Raw genomic sequence first — 27,531 nt, 5'->3', positions numbered from 1 at the left:
AAGGGACTAAGCTGAAAAGAAAAAGAATGAATGAATGAGTTTTCTTTAAAAATAAAAAATCTACATGCTAAAAAATGTTGTTACTCCAATTATTCGAAGGGCGATGCTTTTCACAGTTATAAATATACTAAATGAAAATGACGAAGAATAAAATGGAACCCAGAAAATTGTGTTGCATCGTCCAAATAAATAGATAGCCTAAATCACAAGATATTTTTTACATATTTTATTGTTTTGGCAAGCAACATTTTCACTTCAACATGAAATTCATCCTGGTCCTGTTGAGGCCGTAAAGTGAACAGACAATGTCAGAGAGTGACGATGTTCTGTGACATCTAAATGTTAGTACAATACCATCCATGATTAATGTAATCATCACAGCAGTGCAAACAAAACTGTTCATCTTCATGACGGTATTCATAAAATCATGCAGTAGAAATCTACCAGTTCAACAACCACCTAATGAAAGATATCAAAAGTAAGAAAAGCAGAGCTGGGAAGTCTCGAGAAATGCTCGATCATGCATAAAGGCAGTGAGACTTTGGCAGTGTTCTGCTGCCCTCTGTAGTCACTACCACACATTGGCTACTAAGAGGGAGAGGAAAGATTGAAAGGAGCTTTTTTTTTTGTTACCGCACTTGCATACATGAATGCATCTCATTCCTGCTCTTCTCCGTTTGCATCATGCATTGGTGCTACATGAGACACGCTTTAAACTTTGAGTCATTCATTTTCGATTGACTTCATGCAGCCCTTGATTATCTTGTCAGTAAAGACGAAACGAATAGGGGAAACGGCATGTTGTTAGTAACCATTACTAATAATGTATCGCGTTACTTCCCATCGCAGAACTCGTTTATGACGTCAATGCACTTTCTTCACGTCTGTGATGATGATCTGTGACATTAATTTGCTTTGCTGTTATTTTAATAGCTTTTCATCGTACTCGTGCTTTTTAATGACGATTTGTGCTTTAGTGATGAATATCCATAACGCATGTGCAGATGCCGCAGTTTTATAAGTTGAATGTGCGAGGCGGTTTTGCTTATTTCTCTGTTTGATATGGATAACTGGTATTTCTTAGCTTGTTTTTATTTATTTATTTTACATATTTGCTGTTACAAAAACTAGTTTGCAGGGTGATTTGTCTAATTTTTCTTGGCTATTAAATCTGCACCATTACAGACAACGTTTAAAAATATGGTGGGTCGTGAAGCTGCTGTGGTTTGTAAATATAAGCATGTTACATTTGCTTTAACAACTTTGTGTCTGTTATTAAATGAAACTATTAGGCTATATGTGAGAGACAAAGACTTATTAGTTACGGTTAGCTTACCTGTGGCTAGTATTATAAGTACTCAGAATCCCCTGTATGTGAGACAGTAGGATAGGAAGCTCTTGTAAATGTGCGTTATGTTGTCATTAATTACTGTCCCCAGCTGCCAAGCATAGTTGCAAATTCTGTCTTGAATTTTATATATATATATATATATACACACACACACACACACACACATGTTTATGTATATATATGTGTGTGTATATATATGTGTGTGTGTGTGTGTGTGTGTGTGTGTGTGTGTGTGTGTGTGTGTGTGTGTGTGTGTGTGATCATTATAGGTGTAACGATACACAACATGATACCTCTTTAAAGACAGCTTTTCAGGTCAGGAAAAATATTACTGCTTCTTTAACAAACCTTTTAGTAAAATAAAAAAGTCAGTAAGTCCTGCTGTAAATAGGTTTCTTACAGTTGTGTGCAGAAGGATAATTATTTTGTTGTTAATTTGGAAAGAGGTTTGAAGTATATCGTCATCTTTAAGTAGATGCACCAGAATCATTTCATGCACAAAACACCTGCCGTTTTTGACTAGCATGCGAGAAGATGCTTGCTTAATAAAGTCTGAAGACTCGATCACTTTGCGTTTTTGTAAAATGGAAATACTCGTGGGAATTTCAACCGTGAGATGCAAGTTAAACAAACAAATGAAACACATTAGACAGCATAAAATAACTGTAGTTTGCAGTTTTAGGATCTCATGATGCTCTTTTTTTTTGTCGCCATAGAACCAAACAGACAAGCAAATTTCTGTTTTCATGACAATTCTGAAGTTCCCCACAGTCCTGAGTCGGTATCACAATTCCAACATCTCATTTCAGACTTGTTTCTTGCTAAGAAAGTCAGAACTGTGAGCTAAAAAGTTTTAATTCCATGGAGATAACAACAAGCTGTCATACTCATTTAGCATCTAATTTACACTTCATTCTCCATTATTTTGAAGACGCTTTAAAAACAAAACAGAAGTTAAAATAATGCAGCATTTGTTGGGTACACAAGCTTCTGTTGCGAATGTGTATTACGTTACACCCCTAATACTGTACATCAATGTGTTCTGATTTTCTAGCTATTTCTTCCCTTTCATGTGTTTTTGATCTTTTAAATAAGGATATATAGATGTGTGTTCACATATATCAAAGTTTTTTTTTTAGATCATCTGTATATAGTTGTGTATATATTCTTTTCTGTTCTGGCTCAGTAAATATACTAGTGAACTACACAGTTTCTAACATGTCTAAAGTCCTCTGGCTCAGTCGATATATTAGTGACTTATGTTTATCCCATTTAAAGTTCGGAGTTCTCTTGATGTGAAAAAGCATTACAGGTGTTAAGAGCTAAAACATATGTACAAGTCAAGTTGGGTATGATTTGTTATGTGCAGTGTTACAATTACTGCATCCTTCATTTAAACTCAGAGCGGTCATCATGTGCCTTAAAACAAAACACTTCCTTTAACGTAATGTGTGACTGTGTTTCCCTGATGGTTCATAATGGTGCCTCTGTCACAGTCGAACTCAAAGGTCAAACAATGGTCCTGTGGTTTGGCAGAGCGCCAGAGAGGGAGACGGAGAGGCCGTTGGTCGTGTCATGATGGACAGAGCTTCAAGCTTTTGGCTTGAGGCTTTTTTTAGACCTGAAATGAAACAAAAGGCAGATTGTTACACTGATTCCTCAATACAGAAAGTCAGGATTTGACCATAGCAACTGTTTTTTACAAGCCCACCTGTGTTATTCTGCCACCGCTACACCTGCACAGTTATCTTTGCTCTCAGAGGTTATAGCTAAATATTCCGCCCTAAGAGAACGGAAGAGAGAGAGAAAGAAAGGCAGAACAACAGAAAAGGCAATGAAGAAGAGAACAGCTTGCAGAAAAACACTGATCAGTTTAGGGTTATATACTTTTGAAGGAAGAAAAGAACTGAAAACTAGAGGCAGAACATCAATCGAGTTTGAGAGCATTGGTTTAGAACAGTGGTGTTCAACCCTGCTCCTGGAGATCGACCTACCTGCAAAGTTCAGCTCCAACCCTCATCAAACACATCTGAACCAATTAATCAGGACCTGAACAGCACTTGATAATTACAGGCAGGTGTGTTTGATATGGGTTGCAACTGAAATCTGCAGGACGGTAGATCTCCAGGAACAGGGTTGGTCACCCCTCTGGTTTAAAAGCACTTGAGGCAGGCAAATCCTCGTTTGAGGTGAACTGTCCCTTTAACGAGGTCAACAGGTGTTTGTTATCAGGGAAAAGCAAGCAGAGAGGAAAAGTGTGTTCAATGGGAATGTGGAGAGTTGAGACTCACTCGCTCTCTCTCAGCGCTTCCTCTCCGGCTGCTGCAATCTTCCTGTAGCAGTAAACCATCTCCACCACCAGCCACAACTGCAGCCCGATAATGGACACGTACATCATCACCTCAGACAAGATGGACGCCATGCCTCGGGTTGCTGAAGGTAGGACAAAGCCCAAATTCAATTTACTAACATATATGTAACCGTGGCTCACAAAAACAAGCCTTGTGCTGTGCGGGTGTGTTGTTGGGAATAGTCATTGTATGAGCAAAATTGTATAAATTTTTATTTGTTTATTATTATTTTCTTTTATAATAAAAGTGTCATTTGCAGTGTTTTTAGGGGAATTTAAATTTTTTTTCTGCCATTAAAATCCCATCATTATTTTTTCAGTTGTTATTCTTTGCTTCAAATAAAAGCCTGTAATGTGTTTCCCTTTGTAGCTGGTTGGTTTGATTTATGGTTTGTCGGACTTTACCAAAGTTCTTTTATGATCTATATAGAAAAATTACTTCTAGAACAAGCTCTGCTGAAAAAAAGTGAACACCAACATTCTTGATTTTATTGTGTACTATCCCTTTATGAAAAAAAAGTGTTGTAGAATGCTGTTGGGTAAAGATTGTGTCAATGAAGACATTTGGAAACTTCTTTTCATAACTCTATCAAAACTAAAGTACATTAGTAAAGTTCATTATTAAGAAGGGAATTCTGACAAGTTTAAAGGTCCAGTGAAGTGCTCTTGAAATGTGCATTTTTACTCTGTTTGACAAAATCTCAACCAAAACATGAAGAGAATGTGGTACATATAGTGTAGATCCTCCCCTTTAAAAACAAACAGTCAATAGCATTTTGTTTTATTGCGCTCTGCTGGTGATGGTGGTTGAGCTCAAGCCCGTCAAACGTGAAGAGTTTTTTTAAGACGGTGGGCTATGTCAGCAGTGTTGTGCTACTGAAAAATAGCAGTTACACCAAAAAGTAATGCGTCACTGTTAAAGGTCATTTCCGAGTCACTTTTCAAAAGAACATTTTTAATGCTCCTATTAATGCCTTTATAATGTCATGTCAGTGCTGCATGGAGAATACACTGTTGATCAGCTTCACAGTTTTAATTAATTTGCATTCTCAACTAAAACAGAAGACAGACTTAAATAAAAAATGAATTTAAGTTAGACCAGCAGCACAAAAATAAATAAAATAGGTGATCAACTAGCTGAATAATATTCAGAAACAAGAAAGCAAAATTTAAAGCTTGTATTTAATCCTTAAACATGTTCCTTCACAGCCTGAGTATGAAAATAGCGACAATATACAACAATCACAAAACCTTATTGAAATAAATCAGGTAAATCATCATTCAGAATCAATTTGGTGAAATTCAGCACCAAAAAAACTGCTGTTATAAGCAACCATATGTTCTATGCATTTTAAGCAAAACAAAAACATAACAGCTGCTCAAAAACAAAATCGATAAGCAATTTTTAAACTAACCACAAAAGAAACGTGGTATGTCAACAACTTATGAAAAGTAAGCTGTGCATATTCAAAGAGCAAAATCTGCTGTTGTATAACCGCTATAAAAATATGTGAAACAATAAAAAATAAAAACAGCATTTTTCTGAGCAATTTAAAACAACAAACATTAGTAGTATTAATAATAGTAATTATTAATAGTAATGTTAATAGTCTCTCTGTCTCTCTCGCGTGCAACCTGTCTCTTGTGTGCACACTTAGTGCACACTTTACTTTTGTCCAATCTGGCTCCTTGTACATGACGCGTCTTCTTTACAGTGGTTGTTGCCTCCACCAAAGATGTAGGCTAGACTGCAGCTAAAATCAATTAATTTACCAAGTAATGAACTAACGTATTATATTGAAATGGTTGATATATTTAAAAAGTAATGTGTATTTTTTACTGTCAAAAGTAATGCCGTTACAGTAACACATTATTGCCCAACACTGCATTTCAGATACTAGAGAGCATTTGATGTTTGATTTGATTGTTAAGATTTGATGAGAAACTGAAGTATGAGGTGATGTAAATGTTGATCTATTTTTGCAGAAGTGATAAACTACAAGCTTTACATGTTTATATCAGTCTTTTATCTACTTTCTACAATAAACGTGAATTTTGTTCATGTTTTGATGCTCAATCACTCATAAATATCATAAAAACAAACAATACTAATACCAACATCTAAAAAAACTTTATTTTCATTTCATGGGATCTTTAAGGGCGATTTTCTGTATTATTTATTTATTTAATGGAACCCTTAGATTCCAGATATTCAAATAGTTTTATCTCGGCCAGATATTGACCATTATAGAATATTAACAAACCATACATCAATGGAAAACTTATTTATTCAGCCATTTGCAAAAATAGACACTTGTGACAATCCAGATTCACATATTTGGTTACATTTAATTTAAGCACATGTCCAAGGATAATTTTAATTTAGTACAAAAAAATACTGTTGAAAGAGAAATAACACAGGGATTTAATGTGTGTTATCAGCATATTTGTACACGTTTGAGCATTTATGATTATGTAAGATAGACACAGTTTCATAATGATTCAGTTGTGACATCAGTGCTGATGCAAGTCTGAATCAGCCTCTGACATGACATTGCGTCTGATCCAATTATCACTGTAAGCATATGTGATGTGACCGAAGAGATGTTCTCAGCAGGAATACAACACGCATGCTGACTTCTCAAAAGTTTATTTTTGACTTTAAGCTTCAATAAAAATTCTAGTTTAGTTTTTAATTTTTGCATTGTATTAAAATGATAGTTTTATTTAGTTTATAATTTTTATTATGTTTTTTTTATTCTAACAAACTCAGTTTAAAATTGTACTTCAGATTTGGATGTGAAGTCTCTTTTCAAATATTTAAAGATCTTTAATATAGAGCATGTGGCTGTTGAAAAAAACTACAAGGTATAAAAATATATAAAAGAGCCGGAACATGTACAAGCAGAAACATGGAAGTGTTTCTAACAGGTGTCTAATGCAGAAGAGAGGGAGGAGTGTTTCCTATAATTTATAGTATCTCGTAATTTGTCAAGCCCACTCAACTGTATGGAATCCACTAAAACAGCACAATACATTTATACCATTTTCTATTAATTTATTCTGCCAAACTCAGTTTAAAATTGTACTTTAGATTTGGATTGGAGCTTTATTGAAGCCTCATTTCAGTCTAAAGGACACATGCAAGCATTTTTCACATGTTCATTTTTTTCAAAGTAGACATTTTCTAATATTTCAACATATTAGTTGATCTCAGTTAACAAAAGGATGAATAGGAACCAATAGTTATAATATATTATTAACCAATAGTTAATAATAGTTAATAATAGTTATAATAGTTATAATAGTTATAATAGTTAATAATATACTTGTGTATATATGTTAAAGCAGTCCGGATCAAACCCACAGCTGAAACTAATTTAACAAAATAACTGAAATAATTGAATAAAATAAGATCATGGTGTAGAAATGAGCACACCCAATAACAAAAAAAAATATTAAATACATTTTATCAATTTGTCTTTTTGCAAAACTACATTTGAATTAAAGGGCATCAATTTCACCCATTTAAATTAATTTCCCTTAGTCCCTTATTTATCAGGGGTCGTCACAGTGTAATGAACTGCCAACTATTCCGGCATGTGTTTTACACAGTGGATGCCCTTCCAGCCCACACCCAGTCCTGGGAAACACCAATACATATACTACGGTCAATTAAGTTCATCCAATTCACCTATAGCGCATGTCTTTGGACTCTGGGGTAAACCAGAGCACCCGGAGAAAACCAACGCTGGGAGAACATGCAAACTCCACACAGAAATGCCAACTGACCCAGCCGGGACTTTTCAAACATTCTTCAAAATATCTTACCCCTTTTTGTGTTCAACAAACTCAAACTGGTTCATAACAAGCAAAGCATGAGTAAATGGCAGAATGTGTATTGTTGGCTGAATTTTCCCTTTAATCATGTCGACACAAATCAGAATAAGGCGCTGATAAGATAATCAGGCTGATAGAACACAGAAAATCCTCTGCAGTTCAGGGTGTGTGCATGACGACAGATGAGTCAACACTGAATGGAAGAGTCTTTGAGATGTCAGAATCAAGGACACTGTCGTTGCCTTTACACACAGCCCTCAATGAAAGGTGTTGTCATAGCAGCAGCAGCAGCATGGCTCTTCATCACTGCTCTCCTTGACTCAACAAATAATTCATTTTTCAAAGCAAGTATGGTGATTAAGATTACAATGCACAGATATCATTTATGGCCAGTTATGTGCATTTGTATGCAAACATTTGCTGTTTTTATTTAAATTACATTTATGGGCAGCACGGTGCCTCAGTGGCTCAGACTGTCGCCTCACATCAAGAAGGTTGCTGGTTCAAGTCCCGGCTGGACTAGTTGGCATTTCTGTGTGGAGTTTTCATGCTCTCCCTGTGTGCGTGGTCCACAGTCCAAAGCCATGCTCTATAGGTGAATTGGGTAAGCTAAATTGGCCGTAGTGTATGAATGTGTGTGTGAATGCAAGAGTGTATGGGTTTTTCCCATTCTTGGGTTGCAGCCAGTAGGCCGTCCACTGCATAAGACATATGCCAGAATAGTTGGCGGTTCATTCCGCTGTGGTAAACCTTGATTACATAAGGGACTAGGCCAATGGAAAATGAATGAATGAATGAATGTAAAAATGGACCTACCATGTCCTACTACGCTGATGGTGATGAACTTTGTGGCGTTGGTGTGGTACTCATAGTTGGGGAAGATGAGGATTCTGTCGAAGAAGCATCGAAAGGTGCCGGTGTCATTGAAGGTGACGTTGAGGATGTAAATTGAGCCGTCCTGCACGTCGTCTGTTTTTTTACTGCCATTCCAGGCCAGGCGGTCTTCAAAGCGCTCGTCTGTTATGCTGGCTGTCATTTCTGCATAAGTGTAGATCTAGTTGTAAGAAAAAGAGCTTTCATCAACGGCTGAGACTGCTATGACAAATAACCAATGAGAAAGGCACCCCAGCAAACATTTTTCGTTTTTAATAGATGTCTAATAGACGTCTAAACATAGTCGTCTTGGCTAAAACAAGGCTAAATATGGGCTGTCAGTGAAAAATCGAATAGACTTCTAAGAATAGGCCAAAACTAGACTAGTCATCAAATAAACAGAAATGATTGACTACACATATAAAGTCTGTCTAATCTGTCTATTTGACGACTAGTCTAGTTTTGGGCTTTTCTTAAATATCTATTATATTTTCACTGACTGCCCAAATTTAGCCTTGTTTTAGCAAAGCTGTCTACGTTTAGATGTCTGTTAGTCATCTATTAAACACATTCAGTTGTGTTTTTATTTATTTATTTATTTTTTTTTATTCATCTGTTATTTTAATACATCAGCATATACAAATACAGTCTCGGCAATACAGTGGGAAAAAATGAGGAAATATGCAAATAAGTAAACAGGATAAAATCTGAAAAAATGATTAATGTAATGCCAAAAAAGTGTCGCTGGTCAGTTGGCGTTTCTGTATGGAGTTTGCATGTTCTCCCTGCATTCGCGTGGGTTTCCCTCGGGTGCTCCAACTTCCCCCACAGTTCAAAGACATGCGCTACAGGTGAATTGGGTAGGATGAATTGTCTGTAGTGTATGTGTGAATGAATGTGTGTGTGGATGTTGCCCAGAGATGGGTTGCGGCTGGAAGGGTATCCACTATGTAAAAACATGCTGGATAAGTTGGCGGTTCATTCCGCTGTGGCGACCCCGGATAAATAAAGAAACTAAGCTGACAAGAAAATGAATGAATTAATTTCTTTGCCACATAAAACGAGATTATAAACAAATGGTTGATGTGGGAGTCCAACAGTCTCTTTTTCAAAAAGACAGTATTTGATTAAGCAAACATGCACACAAAGGGCTCTGTTTTAATGATCTAGGGGCAAAGTCTAAAGTACATGATGCAAAAAGCATTAAGGTCAGGTCCGAATCCACTTTGGCTGAATTTGATCCACTGAATTTACGGAAGCGACTTTTTGAACTGAAATAAAATGAACTGAAAATTGCTGTTTGACTATTACACATCGTATTTTTAAACTGAACTGAATATTTTGGAACTGAAACGTGGAAGTTTAAGATGAAGTATTAAATTTATAAGTATGAAAATGTATTTTTGTTGAAATATTTACAGCTCAAATAAACTTCATTAAAATAGTTGATAATTTCAGGACCCACAAATACAAACCAAATACTTGGCAATTCAAGTCATTCAAACGCAAGCTCGTTATTTCAATGTAATCTTTGTTTTAGTTTGTGCAAATCCACAAGATATTTATTTTAATACTTACATCGGTTTTGTTTCATATTCAAGCCTTTAGCATTTATTATAAATTACATTTAAATTTCTAAGATTTTACACATGGTTTATCTTCTGATATTATTCATTGCAAAACATCTGAGTTAATTATATTGTGTGAAATGAATTTTTTGACTTGGTCTTTATTTCAGAGATTGCCACAGCGAAATGAACCGCCAACTTTTCCAGCATATGTTTTATGCAGCGGATGCCCTTCCGGCTGCAACCCAGTGCTGGGAAACACCCATAAACACTCATTCAGACATACACTCAAACACTACGGCTAGTTTAATTGCTTCAATTCACCTATAGAGCACGTCTTTGGACTGTGGGGGAAACCAGAGCACCTGGAGGAAACCCAACACTGGGAGAACATGCAAACTCCACACAGAAATTACAACTGACCCAGCAGGGACTCGAACCAGAGACGTTCTTGCTGTGAGGCAACAGTGCTAACTAACCACTGAGCCATTATGCTGCCCAACACATTAACAATCCAAATGAGTAAATGATGACAGAATTTTCATGTTTGGGTGAACAATCCCTTTAAGCTGCACTTTTAATGTGTTTTAAATTCACTTTTAAATTAAATTTTAAAAAGGATTTGAGCAACTGCACATTAATTTAGGTAATCCATGATGTGTGTGTGTGTGTTTGTGTGTGTGTGTGTGGTGGAAAAAGGCAGCATCTGTGTCTCTGTCACATGAAGCTGCATTGCCTGTTCTTTGTCTCATACTCACGTGTGTGAATTCACTCTCGCCTTTGGCCATGAACCACCAGTCCACCGTGGCGGAGGCAACCACTTCTCCTCTCATCTTGCAAGAGATGCAGGTCAGTTTGAAGCCTTTTCCCGCCACTGCCTCTGTGTCAGAGTCGACCTCCACACACGCTCCATAGCAGAGCCAAGCTGAGGAAAAACAACAGACCTTCAGAAACAGAAACGGTTGTACTGTATTTCTTAAAAACGCTCTAAGTCTTACTGATGTCCACTTTCTGTTTTTAGCTGACAGGCATTAACTCTTCTAGATCTTCTCTTCTTTTTTTGCGTGCGTTCCCTTTTTTATTATGATTAATTATTATGCATGCTGTCTTTTTTAGTTCAAGGCCGAGCGTTTTCTTGCAAGCTTTATTTCCACTCATATAAACTGTGCATTAAAATTGTCCAATTGAACTGTGCATTTTAATGTTTGGTTGTTTTGATTCCACAGAAAAATTCTTGAGGGGAAATAAACTGTTAGCAGTGAGCCGTGATCCTTTTATTGACTCAATATTTTCATATATAGATGCATGTTTCTATATATGCCAGGATATATGCCAGACACTTGCAGAAGGGAACACACCTGAGATTCCAGGTATCTTTCTCACACTTCACCCTGCAGTTTCCACAGAAGCATCTGCATCGATCTCAATCAATCACCTTTTTGCAAATCTGACCTCTGGAGAAATGTTTATATGTGTGCAGTGAGATGAGGGACAGGAAACATCGCACACATCAATATATTACTATTACTACAGCCGTCCTGCTATTTTTTTTATGGATCTCTCTTTACTGTGTTAATCTGGAAAACAAGAGTTATCATTTGCTTTTGATGGCTAAGAGGAAAGGAAGGAAGGAAGGAATGAAGGAGGAAAGAGAAAACATTGGTGGCACACCAACTGGAAGACAAGAGAAGAAGAAAACAAGAAAGAGAAAGGAGACAGAGTTAAATGTTTTTTTCCACATCACATCACTGATTATTAATGACAGATTATTGATTTACTGACTTCTGATTGGCTGTGGAGAAGAGGAAGAAAGGTATATTGGGAAGGAAAGAAAGTTGTTAGCACAGACATCTTACAAGAGGAACGGGATTACACACACTGAAACTCCTACAAAAGCAAATTACTTAAAGAAATCCAAATTACTGCCTAAACCTAATTTTCTGAGACTGAATTCTACACATTTAAGTAAATACTCTAAAAATTAGCATGATTTCTTTCCACATCTCGAATGTTTGTATTTGCTCCACTATTTGTTTGATGTAAATACATCAACGATAATAAAAAAAACAGACGAATAATTAGCACAATATAATTGTAAACAAACACACTGCCTCTGTTGATGGTGGCTAAGTTAAAATTGCAGATTTAAATAAAACTTTGGGGGCTTTAGTATTAGTTTGGTCAAAAAGAGATTGTGTCAGACATGAAAAATGCCAGATAATACTCAATACACATTTTTTTGTGTGTTTATTAGCGGTCAGAACAAAGGACTCTTAATGATCTAAGCACAAAGTCTAAAGCACATGTCTCTAAAAGCATTAACGGAGTGTCCGAATCCACTTTTTCAATTTAAGAAATGGAAAAATATGGTCTGCACCCTGGCGTATGGTCTAACAGGGTTGTGCTTATTCTCTTAATGAGTTATGGGTGTGTTTTGAGCACAACGTGCATTAAACCAATCAGAGTCTCATCTCCCATTCCCTTTAAGAGTCAGTTGTGTGCAGCATTTGCTATTTACATGGCGGACTTTGTAAGGGGAAAAACTGAACGCTGCACTAGTGAGAAAACTGTTAAACAGATTATCTGTAGCTCGAGTTATTCAATTTACATATTTAACTGAGTGGTTTCATTTGTGCATAAATGACCACATTTGGTATGGTTTCGAGTATGCGGTTTGCAGTCTCTATCATTATAATTGAAGGAAAGATTCGTGTAAATACGAGAATGTTCATTCAGAGAATAGATGAGTGTAAGATCATTCATTTTCCTTTAGCTTTATCTCTGATTTTATCAGAGGTCGCCACAGTGGAATGAACCGCAAACTATTCCAGCATATGTTTTATGCAGTGGATATCTTTCCAGCCGCAACCCAGTACTGGGAAACATCCATATACACTCACATTTAGGGGAGAACATGCAAAACCCACACTGAAATGCCAACTGACCCAGCCGGGACTCGAACCAGCAACTTTTTTACTGCTATAGGCAACAGTGCTAACCACAGTGCCACCATTTATAAAGAGATAAATAGGTTTTTTATTTAATGCTGACTTAAAGTGAACATTTGGGGCTTTAAAACTAAATTCAAAATAAGCAGACCATCAAAGGACACCATATAGCGGGAGGGAAGGAGACAATGCTCTTAAAACAGAGGGACCGTATACTGTATGTGCACTACACGCTGACCTCAGAACTGTCAAAAAACTGCCATCTAAACTTCTGTCAATGTCACTGCGACGGCGGGGTCATTACATAACCCTTTTTACAGAGATTACATTATGCAACTTACTCCAGATTAGACTGCACAATGACCGCTTAATCCCAGGATTGAATTAATGCATTAAAGAGTTGAATTAAGCGCTTTATACCATTGGCTGAAATTTTGGCTAAACACTGTTAATCATGTAGTTCCTGGGAACTGAACTCATGACCTTCATGCTGTTTGCACCATGATCTGCAGAACCTCTGACAGAGTAGAAAAGGCCTTTTGGGAGCTGATTTAGGCTTTCGACATGAAAACAAGCTGCCGAGGACAACGTTTCCATGCCAGCCAGCCGTATGGCAGTGACATATACACTCTGGCCTCTCGGGGAAATGGCAAGATCTGTGACAAACAGTGGAGACTTTCCATAAAAACAAAGGCGCTTTAATACATCAGCCAATATGTGATATCATGTCCAGCATTTCAGTCCTGTCTAACAATCACCGCCGTTCACATCTCCTTAATCTAATCTCTAAAATTAATCTACAAAGGACGATATTGTTGGTCAAGGGTGAATGGTGAGCTTCACTGATATTTCCCCAGGCGATCAGATCTGAAGACAAAGCCTTTTCTTTCTGAGCTCCAAGAAACTTGTTTTTTTTTTTTGCAATACGGTATTGATGATTGGATAACAAAGACACTCTCTATTATCCATTTTCCTCATGCAACTATCATTTCCTTAACCTCTCAATTAAATGGGTGTAAACTTTCAAGGCGCTATAAAATGAAAATCTGGATATACATGGGCATAGTTTAATAATAAGAGTTCAGTGCATGGAAATGACATACAGTGAGCCTTAAACACCATTGCTTCCTCATTCTCCTGTAAATCCTGTTAGTGTGAAATCCTGGTGAAAAACAGGCCAATTAGAACAAAACAAATGTCTCGGATATTTGACAATGAATCATTAATATGTACACCCCCAGCAACATTTCCTAGTGAGATTACAATAATATCTTTTCCCGCTATTTTCAAATTTTAAAGGGCATCTTTTGTAAACTGTTTGGACAGAACTGTGTGTAGTTATAGTATGTCCAAAGTCATATTGGGGTGATTTAAACACAATAAGTCTCTTTTTTATTTTTTTATTTCGTGACGTTAAAAATAGGATCCAAATATTGAGGATGACTGCAACGTGACGTAGGAGTGCGCCTACCTAAATGATTGACAGTCGTGTATTAACATGTCTTTATAGTAACACGTATACTCATATTAATAAGACATGCGCTCTATGTGTGTTTGTGTATGTGAACTTTGTAAGGACATTGTGTGTGACTCATCATTGTTGAAAGGATTGAACTAACTCCACAACAAATACATCAAATAATCATTGGGAAAGTTCTTGCAGTAGTATTCCTCACAAACGTTACGCGAGATCTGCTTCCTTTATGTCTGTCACTGTGCTGTTTATCTGACGCAGCCGAAGTGGAGATCGAGAGACATTCAATGTGCTCCAATATTCTTAAAGCTATTAATAAATAATCTGATTGTTAAACACATCTTACTGTGTTTTTTGAGCTGAAACTTTACAGACATATTCTGGAGAATCAAAAGATTTCTATCTTAAAAAGGTGGTAAAATAGGTGCCCTTTGCAACATTGTTGCTGTAAAAGAAGTAATATGGAATTAAAATGGTCACTGCTATTTTTTGCTGCTATGTGAGCATCAGAGACTAACACGAGCACCAAGAGCATCATGACACATCTCATTAATATTCATGACCCTTCCAAATAAGGTCAAAACAAAACATTTTCTCTTTCAGGTCAATTCCTAGGGTTGTAAGTTACGTGTAAAATTGTTTCTGGAGTATTTAGGTACCATCTACTTTGTAAAAAAATGGGTTCCACACAATCCCTTAATGTTGTCTCAACACAAATTAAACTAACTTAATTGTTTTTGCAAATTTAAGTGAATTTAACAAAACAATTAAGTTGATCTAAAAAACAAAAACTCAAGAATTGTGTTTCAGCTCATTTTTAATAAGTAGTTACAACAACTAATTTAAAATGATCAGAATCGACACAATTCTTGAGGTTTTTTGTACAACTTAATTGTTTTATGTTCAATCCAATTTACTGAGTGTATGTAAACATCAGAGAACAATTTAAATCAATTACATCAACGCTTATTATGGCACCTTTAAATATTAAACCAGTGCGAGTCGTTGTTCATCATACAGTATGTTCGCCTGTAAAGATTTAGCGTTCACACTCTCCCTCTTCCTCCCCCATCATCTCATCCTCTTTCCGACTTGCTCATGTGTGCTTTCAGACACACCTTTTCTTAGATGCACATCGGTTTTCCACAACACCAGACCTGTGCATGTACAAAACCTGCGTCACAGCTTTCTAAGGGAGCATGACAGTGCTGGATTCTGCTGAAATCTGCTTAGGATATAAAGACCTCGCTCCTCATTGGTTTGCTTGTTTCTAGGCCTCGGTTTCCAGCCTCTGTTAAATGATTAATAGCCATCTTCCTTCTCCCTTCAGCTTTTCTCGGCTCTACACATTGGTCTAATCAGCAAAACAGCCTTCCTGCCTGTTAATGCGCAGAGCTGCTTTCTTGACAGTTTGCCAGTAGATCCATTATAGATTGGTTGATCAGCTATATGCTTATTAAATCATATTTACAAAACATTTGGCATTTTTTAAAATCATACGCAGTTAAGAGTAGTGTTATATTATTGTTTCAGTAATCTGTAATCTTTGATGACCTTATTAGAATCATTCATTCATTTTCCTTCGGCTTAGTCTTTTCATTTATCAGGGGTAGCCACAGTGGAATGCCCATTCAGCTGCAACCCAGTACTGAGAAACACCCATATACTCTCGCATTCACACAAATACACTGTGGCCAATTTAGACTATTCAATTCACTTAAAGCGCATGTCTTTGGACATCAACATGGGGAGAACATGCAAACTCCACCCAAAATTGCCAACTGGACCAGCTAGGACTCAATCCAGCGACCTTCTTGCTGTGAGGCGACAGTGCTAACCATTGAGCCACCGTTTCGCCCTTATGTAAAAACTGTTATGTTATGCTATTTTTTTGATTTGACTGTAATTGTTTTAAATTCTTTGCTGTGCTTTATGGAATTGTAGTTTTTAAAACCACTTTTAAAACCATTGTTAGTACACAGCCTTGAACCTTTGTCCTTTGTCATGTTCTTTATATACATTTTATATATTTTATATGGTCTTCCATATAAAGTTTGTCACAAATCTCCTCAGAACAGGATCATTTGGTTGTAGTTTTTCTTTTTATCCCGATGAGGTAAAATTTACCTCATAACAGCATATATTTAGACCTATTCCTTTTGTGCATGAATTTAAAAGACTTCCCTACTACTTAAATGTTTGTGGTTAGAAAGATTATTTTAAAAGAAATAACTCTTTTATTTAACAAGAACGACATAAAAAATTTTTTCATCAAATTAAAATTAACTATCTGTTAATGCTAATAATAATAATATACATAAAATCTTACCAAGCAACACTAAACCTTTGAATAATGGTGTTCGCTTACATTAGTGCAAATGCACTTAACCAGCTCACAAAGATGAAGTCCATTACAGACCTTTCAGCAATTTATCAAACAGAAGCAGAATAAGGCGATGACAAAGACAAACAGTGCACTCTCACAGTTGATATCTTGTTGCGGTGAATTACATTATTTAGCCTTGTAAAGCAGTGTAGCTTCCGGATGCTTTAAATGAAGACTAATAGAAATCAGGAGCTGACATGATCAGAGTTTATCCCACTGCGTGAGTCTCCACTGATCTCAGCAAACACCTACTGTGATAAGAGTTTCACTGGCTGGTTAACAGCTGTATAATTTCCTGCTCTAAACACCGTACTGCAGGAGTGCCATTATGTTCACACTGTCTGATTTGGCTTTGGATGAGGTTTTGGTTGTTAATTAATGATTGTTGTAGGTGTGTGATTTGTTTCTGAACACTGATGATTAGCTGGCATTGAGTGTTTTGTGTTTTTAGCCAGAGCCATATCACCCTGCAGCTCAAGACCGGTTACTCATTAAAGTTAAGCAGGGCTGAGCCTGGTCAGTACCTGGATGGGGGACCAGTTGGAAAACTAGGTTGCTGTAGGTAGTCTCTGTGAGTCCTAATGCCCCAATATAGTAAAGGAGACACTATACTGTCAGTGGGCGCCGTCTTTCAGACGAGACGTTAAACCGACGTCCTGACTCTCTGTGGTCATTAAAAATCCCATGGCACTTCTCGTAAAGAGTAGTGTCCAGGCCAGAGTCCCTCTGTAGGCCCTTACCCATCATGGCCTCCCAATCATCCCTATCCACTGAATTGGCTTTATCGCTGTCTCTTTACTCCACCATTAGCTCTGGTGTGGATGCTACACACCGGTGGTGGTATGGAGAGACCCCCTTCATGATTGTGAAGCGCTTTGGGTGTCTGGCCATACACAATAAATGTGCTATATAAAATACACATTATATTTATTTGTAGTTGTAAAGGAATTGTAGTGTTAAACATTAGGAAGTTTGAAATTTAAATACATATGCTGGAATAGTTGGTGGTTCATTCCACGGTGGTGACCTCTGATATAGAGGTTAAGCCGAAGGAAAATAAATGAATGTATACTTTTACAGTACATAACTGGTAATTTAAAGTTACTAGTTCCATCTATGCAAACTACACATCTGAGGTTGAAATGATGTGAACAGATTGGCTCTATTTCATGTGCTAAAATAAATGAATACTTTTATTCAACAATAATGAATGACCATAAAGTTGCTTTGAAACTCCAACCCCCACAAAACTATAAGAAGTTTTCTCTTTTCATCAAATAATAAAATAAATATGTTTAATAATGTAATAAAATTGAACGATGGTGTTAAATGCACAAACAAACTTGTAATAACATTGGTGCTCACAACAGGTCTATATTTGTGACCTTAGATCATAAAACCAATCATAAGTGTCCACTGTTTTGAAAGCTAAATAATTTGCAAGGAAATCCTAATTTGTTAGGATAGGACACTATTTGAAATACAACCATTTGTAAATCTGGAATCTGAGGGTTCAAAAAGATCTAAATATTGAGAAAATACCCTTTACATTTGTCAATATGGCTTGTTTAGCAATGCACATTATACTAAATTGAAGTTTGATGTAAAGTAACGTCTTTACCTAATATTTTAATGATTTTCGGTGGTAAAAAAAAGAAGAAAAAAAAACAATCATTTTTGCTATTGTCATGTATATATCTGTGCAACGTTAGACTGATTTAGTAGTCCAGGGACACATTTAAAGGTTTTTCCATTGTTCTTTTTTTTTTTAAATATAATTTCTCTTAAAAAAAATCAATGGGTTTTTAATTTCTGGAATCTGTTGTGCTCTATTTTCATCAAGATTTTTTGTTATTAACAGTCCCTAAAAACTATCTTTGCAAAAATTCTGAGTAATTTCACTGTTGTCTACCACTGTAAAAATGAATAGCTAGAGGGTTTGGAATATCAAAAACTGACAAATTTCTTTTAATATCGAGTCGACTGTTACTTTAAGACTCAGTACTGCTAACCATAAGGTCATGCTCAGGCATCGCCATTGTGCCCTTGAAAAAAGCATTTAACCTTGGGTTAATCCAGAGGGAACATCACTGTAATAACATTTATAGTGCTATCAAAGGGTGACGGTTTCATTCCAGAAACAATTCACACCATCCTTAATCATGTGGCGCTTCTGTAAAATCAGATACTGTAGATTTTACACTCTCAGATTGTATAATACAAGGAGATAAGTGACCACAGGGGACTTCTCTATCTTGAGCTTTCATTCTGAAACATGGTTTATCTTTCCATCTGCCAGTTTTCACTCCTTTGCTTTATCTCCTTTAAATTAAAACACTTCTCTTAAATCTCCTTAAAGTTTGGTGATCTTGTAAAATGACTAACTGTACCGAAAAGGTGTTACACAAGTAAGTTGTGTAACAGCTCTCATTTTGAGCTTTCTCGTTATCTAATTTAACCTTCTGCTCCAACAATTTCTAGGACTTCCTTAGAGCATGGCATGCCCATAGAGTATTGAACAAAAATTAAGAAATATAATTTTTTGATCAAAAGAATCAGTGAAATTGCCATTGCACACATTAATCATATGCATCATTTAATGACCTTTGCGTGTTGCTCTAAATAGTAGAGTCTAATTTAAACGTTAAAGAGCTTGTTACATTTTGGGTGAACTTTGTCATTATTAGCTATGCTTTAATCCCAAGATGTGATGTGCAAAACTGCAATATCAGATAAAAAAAATTGGTAAATAAAGCACAGTTTCTATTCAATCAGTCAAAGAGAACAAAATCATCAATTCATGATAAACTAAGGCCAAATAAACAAAAATAAAAATAAAATTTGCTGCATTGAGAAGCCGACATGGGCCTTTTCTCTTGTATAATAAATGACTTGTGCCTCAGAAGACAATGATACAACTCAATTAATGTGCGGTGGTTTTTAGAGGTGTGAGACCGCTTTTTTAGAGGTTATAATACCAAACCACTTTAATGATGGACTTATACTGAGGTCTTTTAAAATAAGTAAAACAACATTTTAGATATTTTACAATGTGGTTTACAATGTTGTGATAACAAAAATAGTCTCGATGGGATGACATTGATGGACATTTATAAACATCATGGCATTCTTTAAGCATTTTTAATGCTTTTCTATACCTTCCTTCATTGACGTCTAAGTACTGAAGAATAAATAAGGAATATAACATTTTTGATAAATACATCATATCAGTGTAATTACAAATCCACAAATTAATAATATGCATCAATTAAGCACCTTTGTGAAATTCTCTGAATGACAGCGTCTGATTTAAATAGGGATAGTTCATCCAAAAGATGTGGCGTGCAAAACTGGAATATCACATAAAATACTTGCATATAAAGCCCTGTTTCTATCAGTTAAAGAGAACTAAATCGTCACTAAGCTGGTGTCAAATATCAAAAGGAAATTATTTTTATTTAATTAAATACTTGCGCCTCACAGACAAAGACGAAACAATTAATATGCGGTGGTTTTTAGAGGCACAAGATCGCTGTTTGAGAGAAGATGCTCAAGACAGTTCTAGAGGTAATAATACTAAACCACTTTAAAGATGGACTTTTGTTCAGGTATTTTAGTATGACTAAAACAACATTTTTGATATTTTATAATGTGGTGGGTCTGCTGGTTTGTCCATCAATGGCATCCCATCAGGCCTATTTTTGGTATCACAAAATGAATGCACATCTAGCAATTTTCATTAAGCATATTTAATGTAATATTCCATATCATGCATAAAAAAAGGTGGATGGAACCCCAGCTATTTAATCATCCTCCACTTGTTGCAAACCTTTTTGAGTTGAGTCAGGTAAATATACTGGAACAAAACAGCCATTGACTTCTATAGTAACAGTTTTTTCCTATGCACAGTACAAAAATATCTGTTCATTAACAATGTTCCGTATTTTGTGACTCATGATTTCTTCATTATCATTTATTTATGCTTTTTAATTGCATTATGGGACCTTGATCTTTTCTTGATCTTTTCTCCTACAACTTTAGATGTTGAAAAGATTGAAAAAGTGACTTTTACTGACATTTGTAATAGTTTGAAGTGATATATTCACTTGTTTGTTGTTGTAAATTACAATACAAAAACCTGATAATAAACATTTTCTGTCATTTTACAGCCTTAATTTTCTATATATTATTCCCAGAGTTTGGTGTACAAAGTTCCACAGTAGCTTTACAGTATTTGAATTACATTTTTGGGGAACGCGGTAATGTAATGAACTACATTTTAAATATAGACATTACGTTGATTACACTGAGCGTAAACACACATATTTGCACACATATTCACATTGCGGGTGCTCGCATTTTCCAGGCACACCAGTTGAAAATCGCGAATCAAATTACAAAGACTGACCGTTCAGCTTCATGCTTTGTATAGAATATACACATTTAAGTAGACTAATTACCTCAGACAGACACAGAACACCCAAACACTGCAGTGCTTTTACATACTAAGGATGTCAATGGTTACAGTTATACAGTTTTCTTCATGTCTTTTTTTCTTTAAAAAAAAGACAATTAGGTTTGGAACAAGTGATTGATGATAGAATTTTAAGTTTTGGGGGAACTCTTTAAGTCTTTTGAATATGTCAAGCTGCTGTGATCAACCCATTGTAATGTTTTTCAGTGAATACTAAATTACTGAAAGAGCTGTAGTTTATTTTGTATTTTATAGGTATATTTTATATGTTTTAAAAGTAAATTCAAAGTAAAGTAATTAGTAATCTGATTACTTTTTACATGACATTATTAGTAATGTTTTTTTTACTGTAGTAGTCTGTAATTTATAATTTATTAATTCTTTGGATTAACTTAACCAACAATGATCGACCAACAATGATCGACTACTGATGATTTCATCATCAGTAGTCAACAGAACAGAGATCAACATCCCATAATGCAACTCATACCCATAAATTAAAAAGAAAACACCTGTAAATCACATAATACGTTCATTTATTTTATTTTTGGCTTAGTCCCTTTATTAATCAGGGGTCGCCACAGCGGAATGAACCGCCGACTTGCATCCAGCATATGTTGGATGCAGCGGATGCCCTTCCAGCCGCAACCCAACACCAGGAAACACCCATACACTATGGCATTCACACACACACACACTATGGCCAATTTTGCTCATCCAATTCACCTTTAGCGCATGTCTTCAGACTGTGGGGGAAACTGGAGCACCCAGAGCAAACCCATGCCAATGCATGGATTTGAACATGCAAACTCCACACAGAAATGCAAACTGGCGCTGCCGGGACTCAAACTACCTGCTTGCTGTGAGGCGAGAGTGCTAATCACTGAGCCACCTTGATGCCTAATCACAAAATACAGAACCTGTTAATTAACGGATCTATTTTACAGTGTATGGATGTCAATGGCTACTGATTTTCACCTTTCTTCAAAATATCTTTTGTGTTCAACAATTTTTATAACCACTTGAGGGTGAGTAGTAAACAATCCCTTTAGTTTAACTCAGTAAATTGGTAGAATAACACATAGTTCATCACGCTGACAATAGCATTTAGCTTAGCAAACTCAATCTTCCCAAAGCTGCTTACAAAGTGAGAATGATTAACAAAGGAAATGATGAACACTTTCATATATTGACCAGGTGTTAAACCAGCTAATAACTAGTGAGTTTACATAACCTGCAACTAGTACACAAAATACAGATATCCTCATAATGGGCGTCCTAGCACACGACATGAAGGGAGATACAAATCCCCACCTTGTAAACTAGGACATCTATCGCCGAGGCATAACAGACAACACCTGTTCCCCAGAGAGCGATTCATTTCCATCACTGGCCTTCTTACAGTCACAGATAAAAGATAGTCAGCGCTGACAGCCACATATTTTAGACACCCACTACAGAACCAAGCATTCACAACACGACACAAAACAAAGCATTCACGAGCAACTGGAAGATAATAACAGCTTGTGATGGAAGCAACTGCAGATTCGGGAAAGAGCTTTATTAGTGTCTGGACCACCCCGATTACTCAGAACTCTGTTTTAGCATCAATGCGTGCTCTATGAACAGTGGCAGCTGCTTTGGTTTTGTTTTACTGAGAAATCTGTAAACCTTAAAATCCACGAACAAACCCACTGTGAGCTAAATAAAGCCAAAGACATGCTACTAATGGACAGGTACACTATTAAAATGCAGCGTTCCACACCATTCATGTCGTCCTAATACGAATCAGTTAAGTGAACTTAAAATATTTAAGTGGATTAAATTAAAACAATTGAGTTATCCCAAAAAATCTTTAAAAATTGTGTTGTTTCAGCTCATTTTAAATAGGTAATTTAAACACTCACTTTTTGAGTGTACTTAACTTCTGATTGGGTCAATGAGTATAATCAACAACAAACTTTTAATTTGGTAAACAACATGTATTACTTTTAATACTTCAATATAAATAGCTCTGGATGGAATACAGTACATTTTAAATATATAAAGTAATTTTACTAAATAGTTTTGTTCAGTTTTTAGGTTTTAAAAAATTGCTGCCTGAAATATATAAGTATGATTGACCAGGAAGCGATTTCAACATATGTAAATTATAATAAACTGACTTTTTTTAATGAGTTAATGTAATGGAAAAAACATTTTGTCATGTTTGTTGATCAAAATATAACATGATGTAAAATTATAAATATCAAGTTTTGTTAAACTGTAAATAATAATGAAATGTATAGAATGGGGTTTTCAAGCATGCAGAATATAAAAGTGAAAATGTTAAAGCTTTAAATGTGTATTTTTAAATGTGTGTTTGTTTAATTTTAGCAAAAACATATTTTTACCATGAATTACAGATGATAAATTGTCAGTCAGTGTAACGATAGTACAAAAAATCTTATAACAAACTGGTAACACATTATTTTGATGGTCCAATTAAGTATAAGTAGACTGTCTGCTTAATATCTGTTGATTCTGCTCCTTCAACAGACATTGAACTGACTATAAGAAATTTTGCAAGTATGTCAACTTATACTAACCCTAACCCCAACCTAACAGTCTACTAGTAATCTAATAAAAATTAATTGGCATGTAGATAATGACTGAAAAATAGAAACATATGCTCACATGACTTGTATATCAGTGTATCAGTATCGGTATACATAAATTAATTATTTTGAAGAATACAGTGCTCAGCATATATAAGTACACCCCTGACAATTTTTTTTTCATTCTTATTTTTAAAAGGAAGCTATACAATATTATATTTTTGCATTTATATTAGATTATTCAATACTGAAGCCAAATCTGGAGCTTATCTAACAAAATAACTTGCGATAATGGGCCAACTAGTACACCCAAATTTATGTTATAGAAAATAGAGGAAAAATCAAGAGAAGCAAAAAAAAATAAAATAAATTGTTTTAATTTTGTAGGTTTAATTTTTTTTTTTGTGCAATATTTTGCTTTAATTTAATTGTATTATCTTTCCATTTCTAAATATGTTTGGAAACTAAGATATTATTTCATTGAATATATCAGTCTTATAAACCAGTTTTGGTTAAATGCACCAAAATACATTGCCTATATTCACTAAGAAATGGATAAAAATATTCTTTTTCAAAATGGGGTGTATTCAATTATGCTGAGCACTGTACCTATTTATCAGGAATATCTTTTTAATTATTTAAACATTTAATACATTCACCTATATCTTTATATCCTATATAATAGTACTAATTTTATATTGTAATTATATTGTATTTAATATTGTAATATTATATTGTGCAATATTAATTTAAATATTGTAATATTATTAATTATATTATTAAAATTATAATATTGTAATTAGTAATTGTAATTACTGTCAATAATAATCTATAATCTAAATGTATTTAATTAGACAACAAACACCAAAATGTCTTAGATGCATACACAATTCATTAAAGTGTCACATTTATATGAATATATTAGGCATTATTGTCAATTTATATGCAATTTTTATGCTTGTTATATTGTATAAGGTTAATAAATACATGTGACCCTTGACCACAAGGAATCAGTCATAAGTAGGTCCACATGAAATCTGCGTGTGCAGAATTCCGCAGATTTTCAGCCCATCATATTGTTTATTTACAGTGTAAATGTGTGCAAATTTAGATTTATACAGTTTTTAAATTACTTTAAGTATAATTATTGACTAATATGAAAATATTTATGTGATTTATTTACAATACAGTTTGTTCAGTCCTATTTTCTGTCTTTTAGTAGAGATATTAAATGAGAGACTTGCTTTGTTTACTAAATAAAGTGGATTTAATTGGATTTGCATTGTAAACATTAAATACAAGTTAAAAATGTATGACTTTTTAATTTCATAAAAGAGGTTTTAGTTATAATAATCCCAAAATCATTCCGCATAATCCGCAGATTTTTAACACAATACTGCTCAGAAATAGCAAAAAATGTCAGCAGTTTCCGTCTGGCCCTAGTGAAAGTCAACCAGTAATTTAGTTTGAAAATCTAATAAATAAGCTTTCCATATTATGAATGGACAATATTTGGCCGATATGCACACCTATAGTATTTAAAAATATGTAATCTGAGGGTTTAAAAAAAATGTAAACACTGAGAAATTCCCCTTTTAAAGTTGTCTAATTAAGTTCTTATGCATATCACTACTCAAAGATTGTGTTTTGATATTTACAAATTATATCATGATAACTAATATCCTAATGATCTTAAAGGGCAATTGATTATTCAATGCATATTGCACTATTGCCAAAAATATACCCGTGCAACATAAGACTGGTTTTGTGGTCCAGGGTCACATATATCTGTCTATCCAAAATTCCAAAATCCCAACACATAACAGCAGCTGATGCAATTTAGCTTCAGAGTGCATTCCTGCTATTCAGGCACCTCCAGCTCTGCACTGGCCTGACTGACACACACACACACACACACAGACAAAGATTACAGCTGTAATGTGTCTATAAAAGTGCATTTAAGACACTCACCATGTGTTAAACACAACAGCGCAGGGACCCACAGAAGCCGCAGTGCAGACATCTTCACAGACTTTGTTTTCAGAGTCGAGTCTCTGTCGTTCCCACTCACACACAAACACACACACACTCACAAACTCACAAACTCAAACTAAAGAGAAGGAGGCAAGTAGTCCACGAGACAGCAGATCAATTGCAAATCCAATATGTCCTTTGGATCTCTTATTAAACAGTTTGGGAAAGGAGATGATGGTGGGTTTTACTGTTCAGTTCAGATCCTGAGGATGCTTGCTCTTGTTCCTGCAGATGAGTGTTGTGATGAGGAGTTCAGTGAGAGAGTTTGAGATATGTGACGCCCTCTGTGCACACGATCCCTTCAATAAGTCCACACACAGAGTATTCAGTTACTCCACGAACGAAAAATGAGCTGAGGACTCAAGTTTCAATCACTACCTCTACTTCTTTCTCTATTTAAATACTCCCAAGTGCATTCTTAATAATAGATATGAATATAGTGATTAAAATTCTCTGATCAATGTCTAATTTTCTAAAATACAGTATATGTTATACTCTGATCAATATTTAATTTCATAAACTAGATTTTGTTAGATATGTGCTATTGTCTTGACAGCGGAAGACTTGCTGTTGAGGTTTTAATGAGAAATGCATGTAGATAATGGAAGACGAGTGAGCTTAACTAAGGATTTTGGGATATGCATTTATGTTGGGTGGTTTAACCTGATGATTTTTAGCAATGCAATCTTTGACACAAATGGAAAATAGATTTAGTTCATGATTATGTGTCTTTGGCTTTGTGCAAACTTACATTCAGTCACTCCCTTTTAGAATAAACAATATTTACATGTGTATTTTGTGGATTATTGCTTATGTTAATGCGTGAACTTACAGAGAAATCTCCAATGATCAATTCCTACTTGAAGTTATAGGCGTACAGCCAATTATGATGAGGAATGGGCTGCTAAATGTGTGATGTGAGGAGATTTACATTGCAATTGACATTGAAAACATAGAATTAATCCTTGTCTTTTGGTAAAATAAATGCATATGAAGTTGCTAGCACATGCAGCAAGTGTTTACTATGGCCGGATGTAGTTATGGCTCATGCCATCTGGTAATTTTGTCAAGGCGCCTGTATTTCCAACTGTTAAACATCAAGGCATATGTCTAACAGTCTATAATGATAGCTAATAATTCATCATTCGTGCGTCACACATTATATATAAATGAATTAATTTCAACTACATTCCCATTTAAGACTATATTCAGAGGTTATATATTTCGGCTGAAGGAAAATACGAATATAGGCGACGGTATTTTCCCTGTCAACAATAATAAACGTGCCCTCAGGGTGCTTCCTTTGCTCGTTGTATATATATCGCAGCCTACCGTAACCGATTTCCACAGGTATTTACACAAAATAATCCTCCTTGCCCTCGTTTTGTCTTCCTTCAGCTGGTAAAGATCCACCAAAAACCGTATTCTCGCTTGATGAATTCTCGTTAAATCATTCCGTCGTCCACCCGAGGCGTTTATCTGAGGGAAATGAAGCACATTTTGGGCTTCGTACCCTCATCAATGTTCGGTGCTGAAAGTAAGAGCTGCACAAAAGAATCCGGAGCACCACACCGTTAAACCAAAGCGCGGCGCGTTCATTCGTGGATGCTCCGTTTGGGATAGGCGAGGAGGGACT

The 27,531-nt window shown here is 35.4% G+C and overlaps 2 protein-coding genes across 13 annotated transcripts in view; both read right to left on the bottom strand.

Moving 5' to 3' along the window:
- Positions 1-211: 211 nt before the first annotated feature.
- On the bottom strand, positions 212-27,531 carry scn1ba (sodium channel, voltage-gated, type I, beta a). 12 transcript variants are annotated; one of them, XM_087285770.1, is made up of 8 exons: positions 26,084-27,531; positions 25,833-25,971; positions 11,341-11,436; positions 10,741-10,907; positions 8,358-8,595; positions 3,643-3,784; positions 3,063-3,134; positions 212-2,972 (listed from the first exon to the last, which is right to left on the bottom strand). In XM_087285770.1, the coding sequence occupies exons 4-7, from the start codon at positions 10,813-10,815 to the stop codon at positions 3,068-3,070; spliced, it is 522 nt and encodes a 173-aa protein (XP_087141896.1). In that variant the 5' UTR covers positions 10,816-10,907; positions 11,341-11,436; positions 25,833-25,971; positions 26,084-27,531; the 3' UTR covers positions 212-2,972; positions 3,063-3,067.
- LOC147833463 (uncharacterized) overlaps positions 26,087-27,531 on the bottom strand; it is a 54,193-nt gene continuing 52,748 nt past the window's right edge. Inside the window, exon 17 of the mRNA XM_087287740.1 lies at positions 26,087-26,194. Within this exon, the coding sequence (XP_087143866.1) occupies positions 26,087-26,194 (108 nt within the window). The remainder of the gene's footprint in view (positions 26,195-27,531) is intronic.

This window comes from Danio rerio, chromosome 16 (genome assembly GCF_052040795.2).
Source record: "Danio rerio strain M-AB ecotype USA chromosome 16, GRCz13ab, whole genome shotgun sequence".
Classification (NCBI taxonomy): domain Eukaryota; kingdom Metazoa; phylum Chordata; class Actinopteri; order Cypriniformes; family Danionidae; genus Danio; species Danio rerio.
This window is presented reverse-complemented; position numbering and strand designations above follow the sequence as displayed.

Coding starts and splice junctions, on each gene's coding strand:
- scn1ba (XM_087285766.1), bottom strand. CDS start 25,884: ATGTCTGCACTGCGGCTTCTGTGGGTCCCTGCGCTGTTGTGTTTAACA. Junction 8,596..10,740: donor GCGAGAGTGAATTCACACAC/GTGAGTATGAGA, acceptor TCTTACAACTAG/ATCTACACTTATGCAGAAAT. Junction 3,135..3,642: donor GAAGCGCTGAGAGAGAGCGA/GTGAGTCTCAAC, acceptor CCGTTCTCTTAG/GGCGGAATATTTAGCTATAA.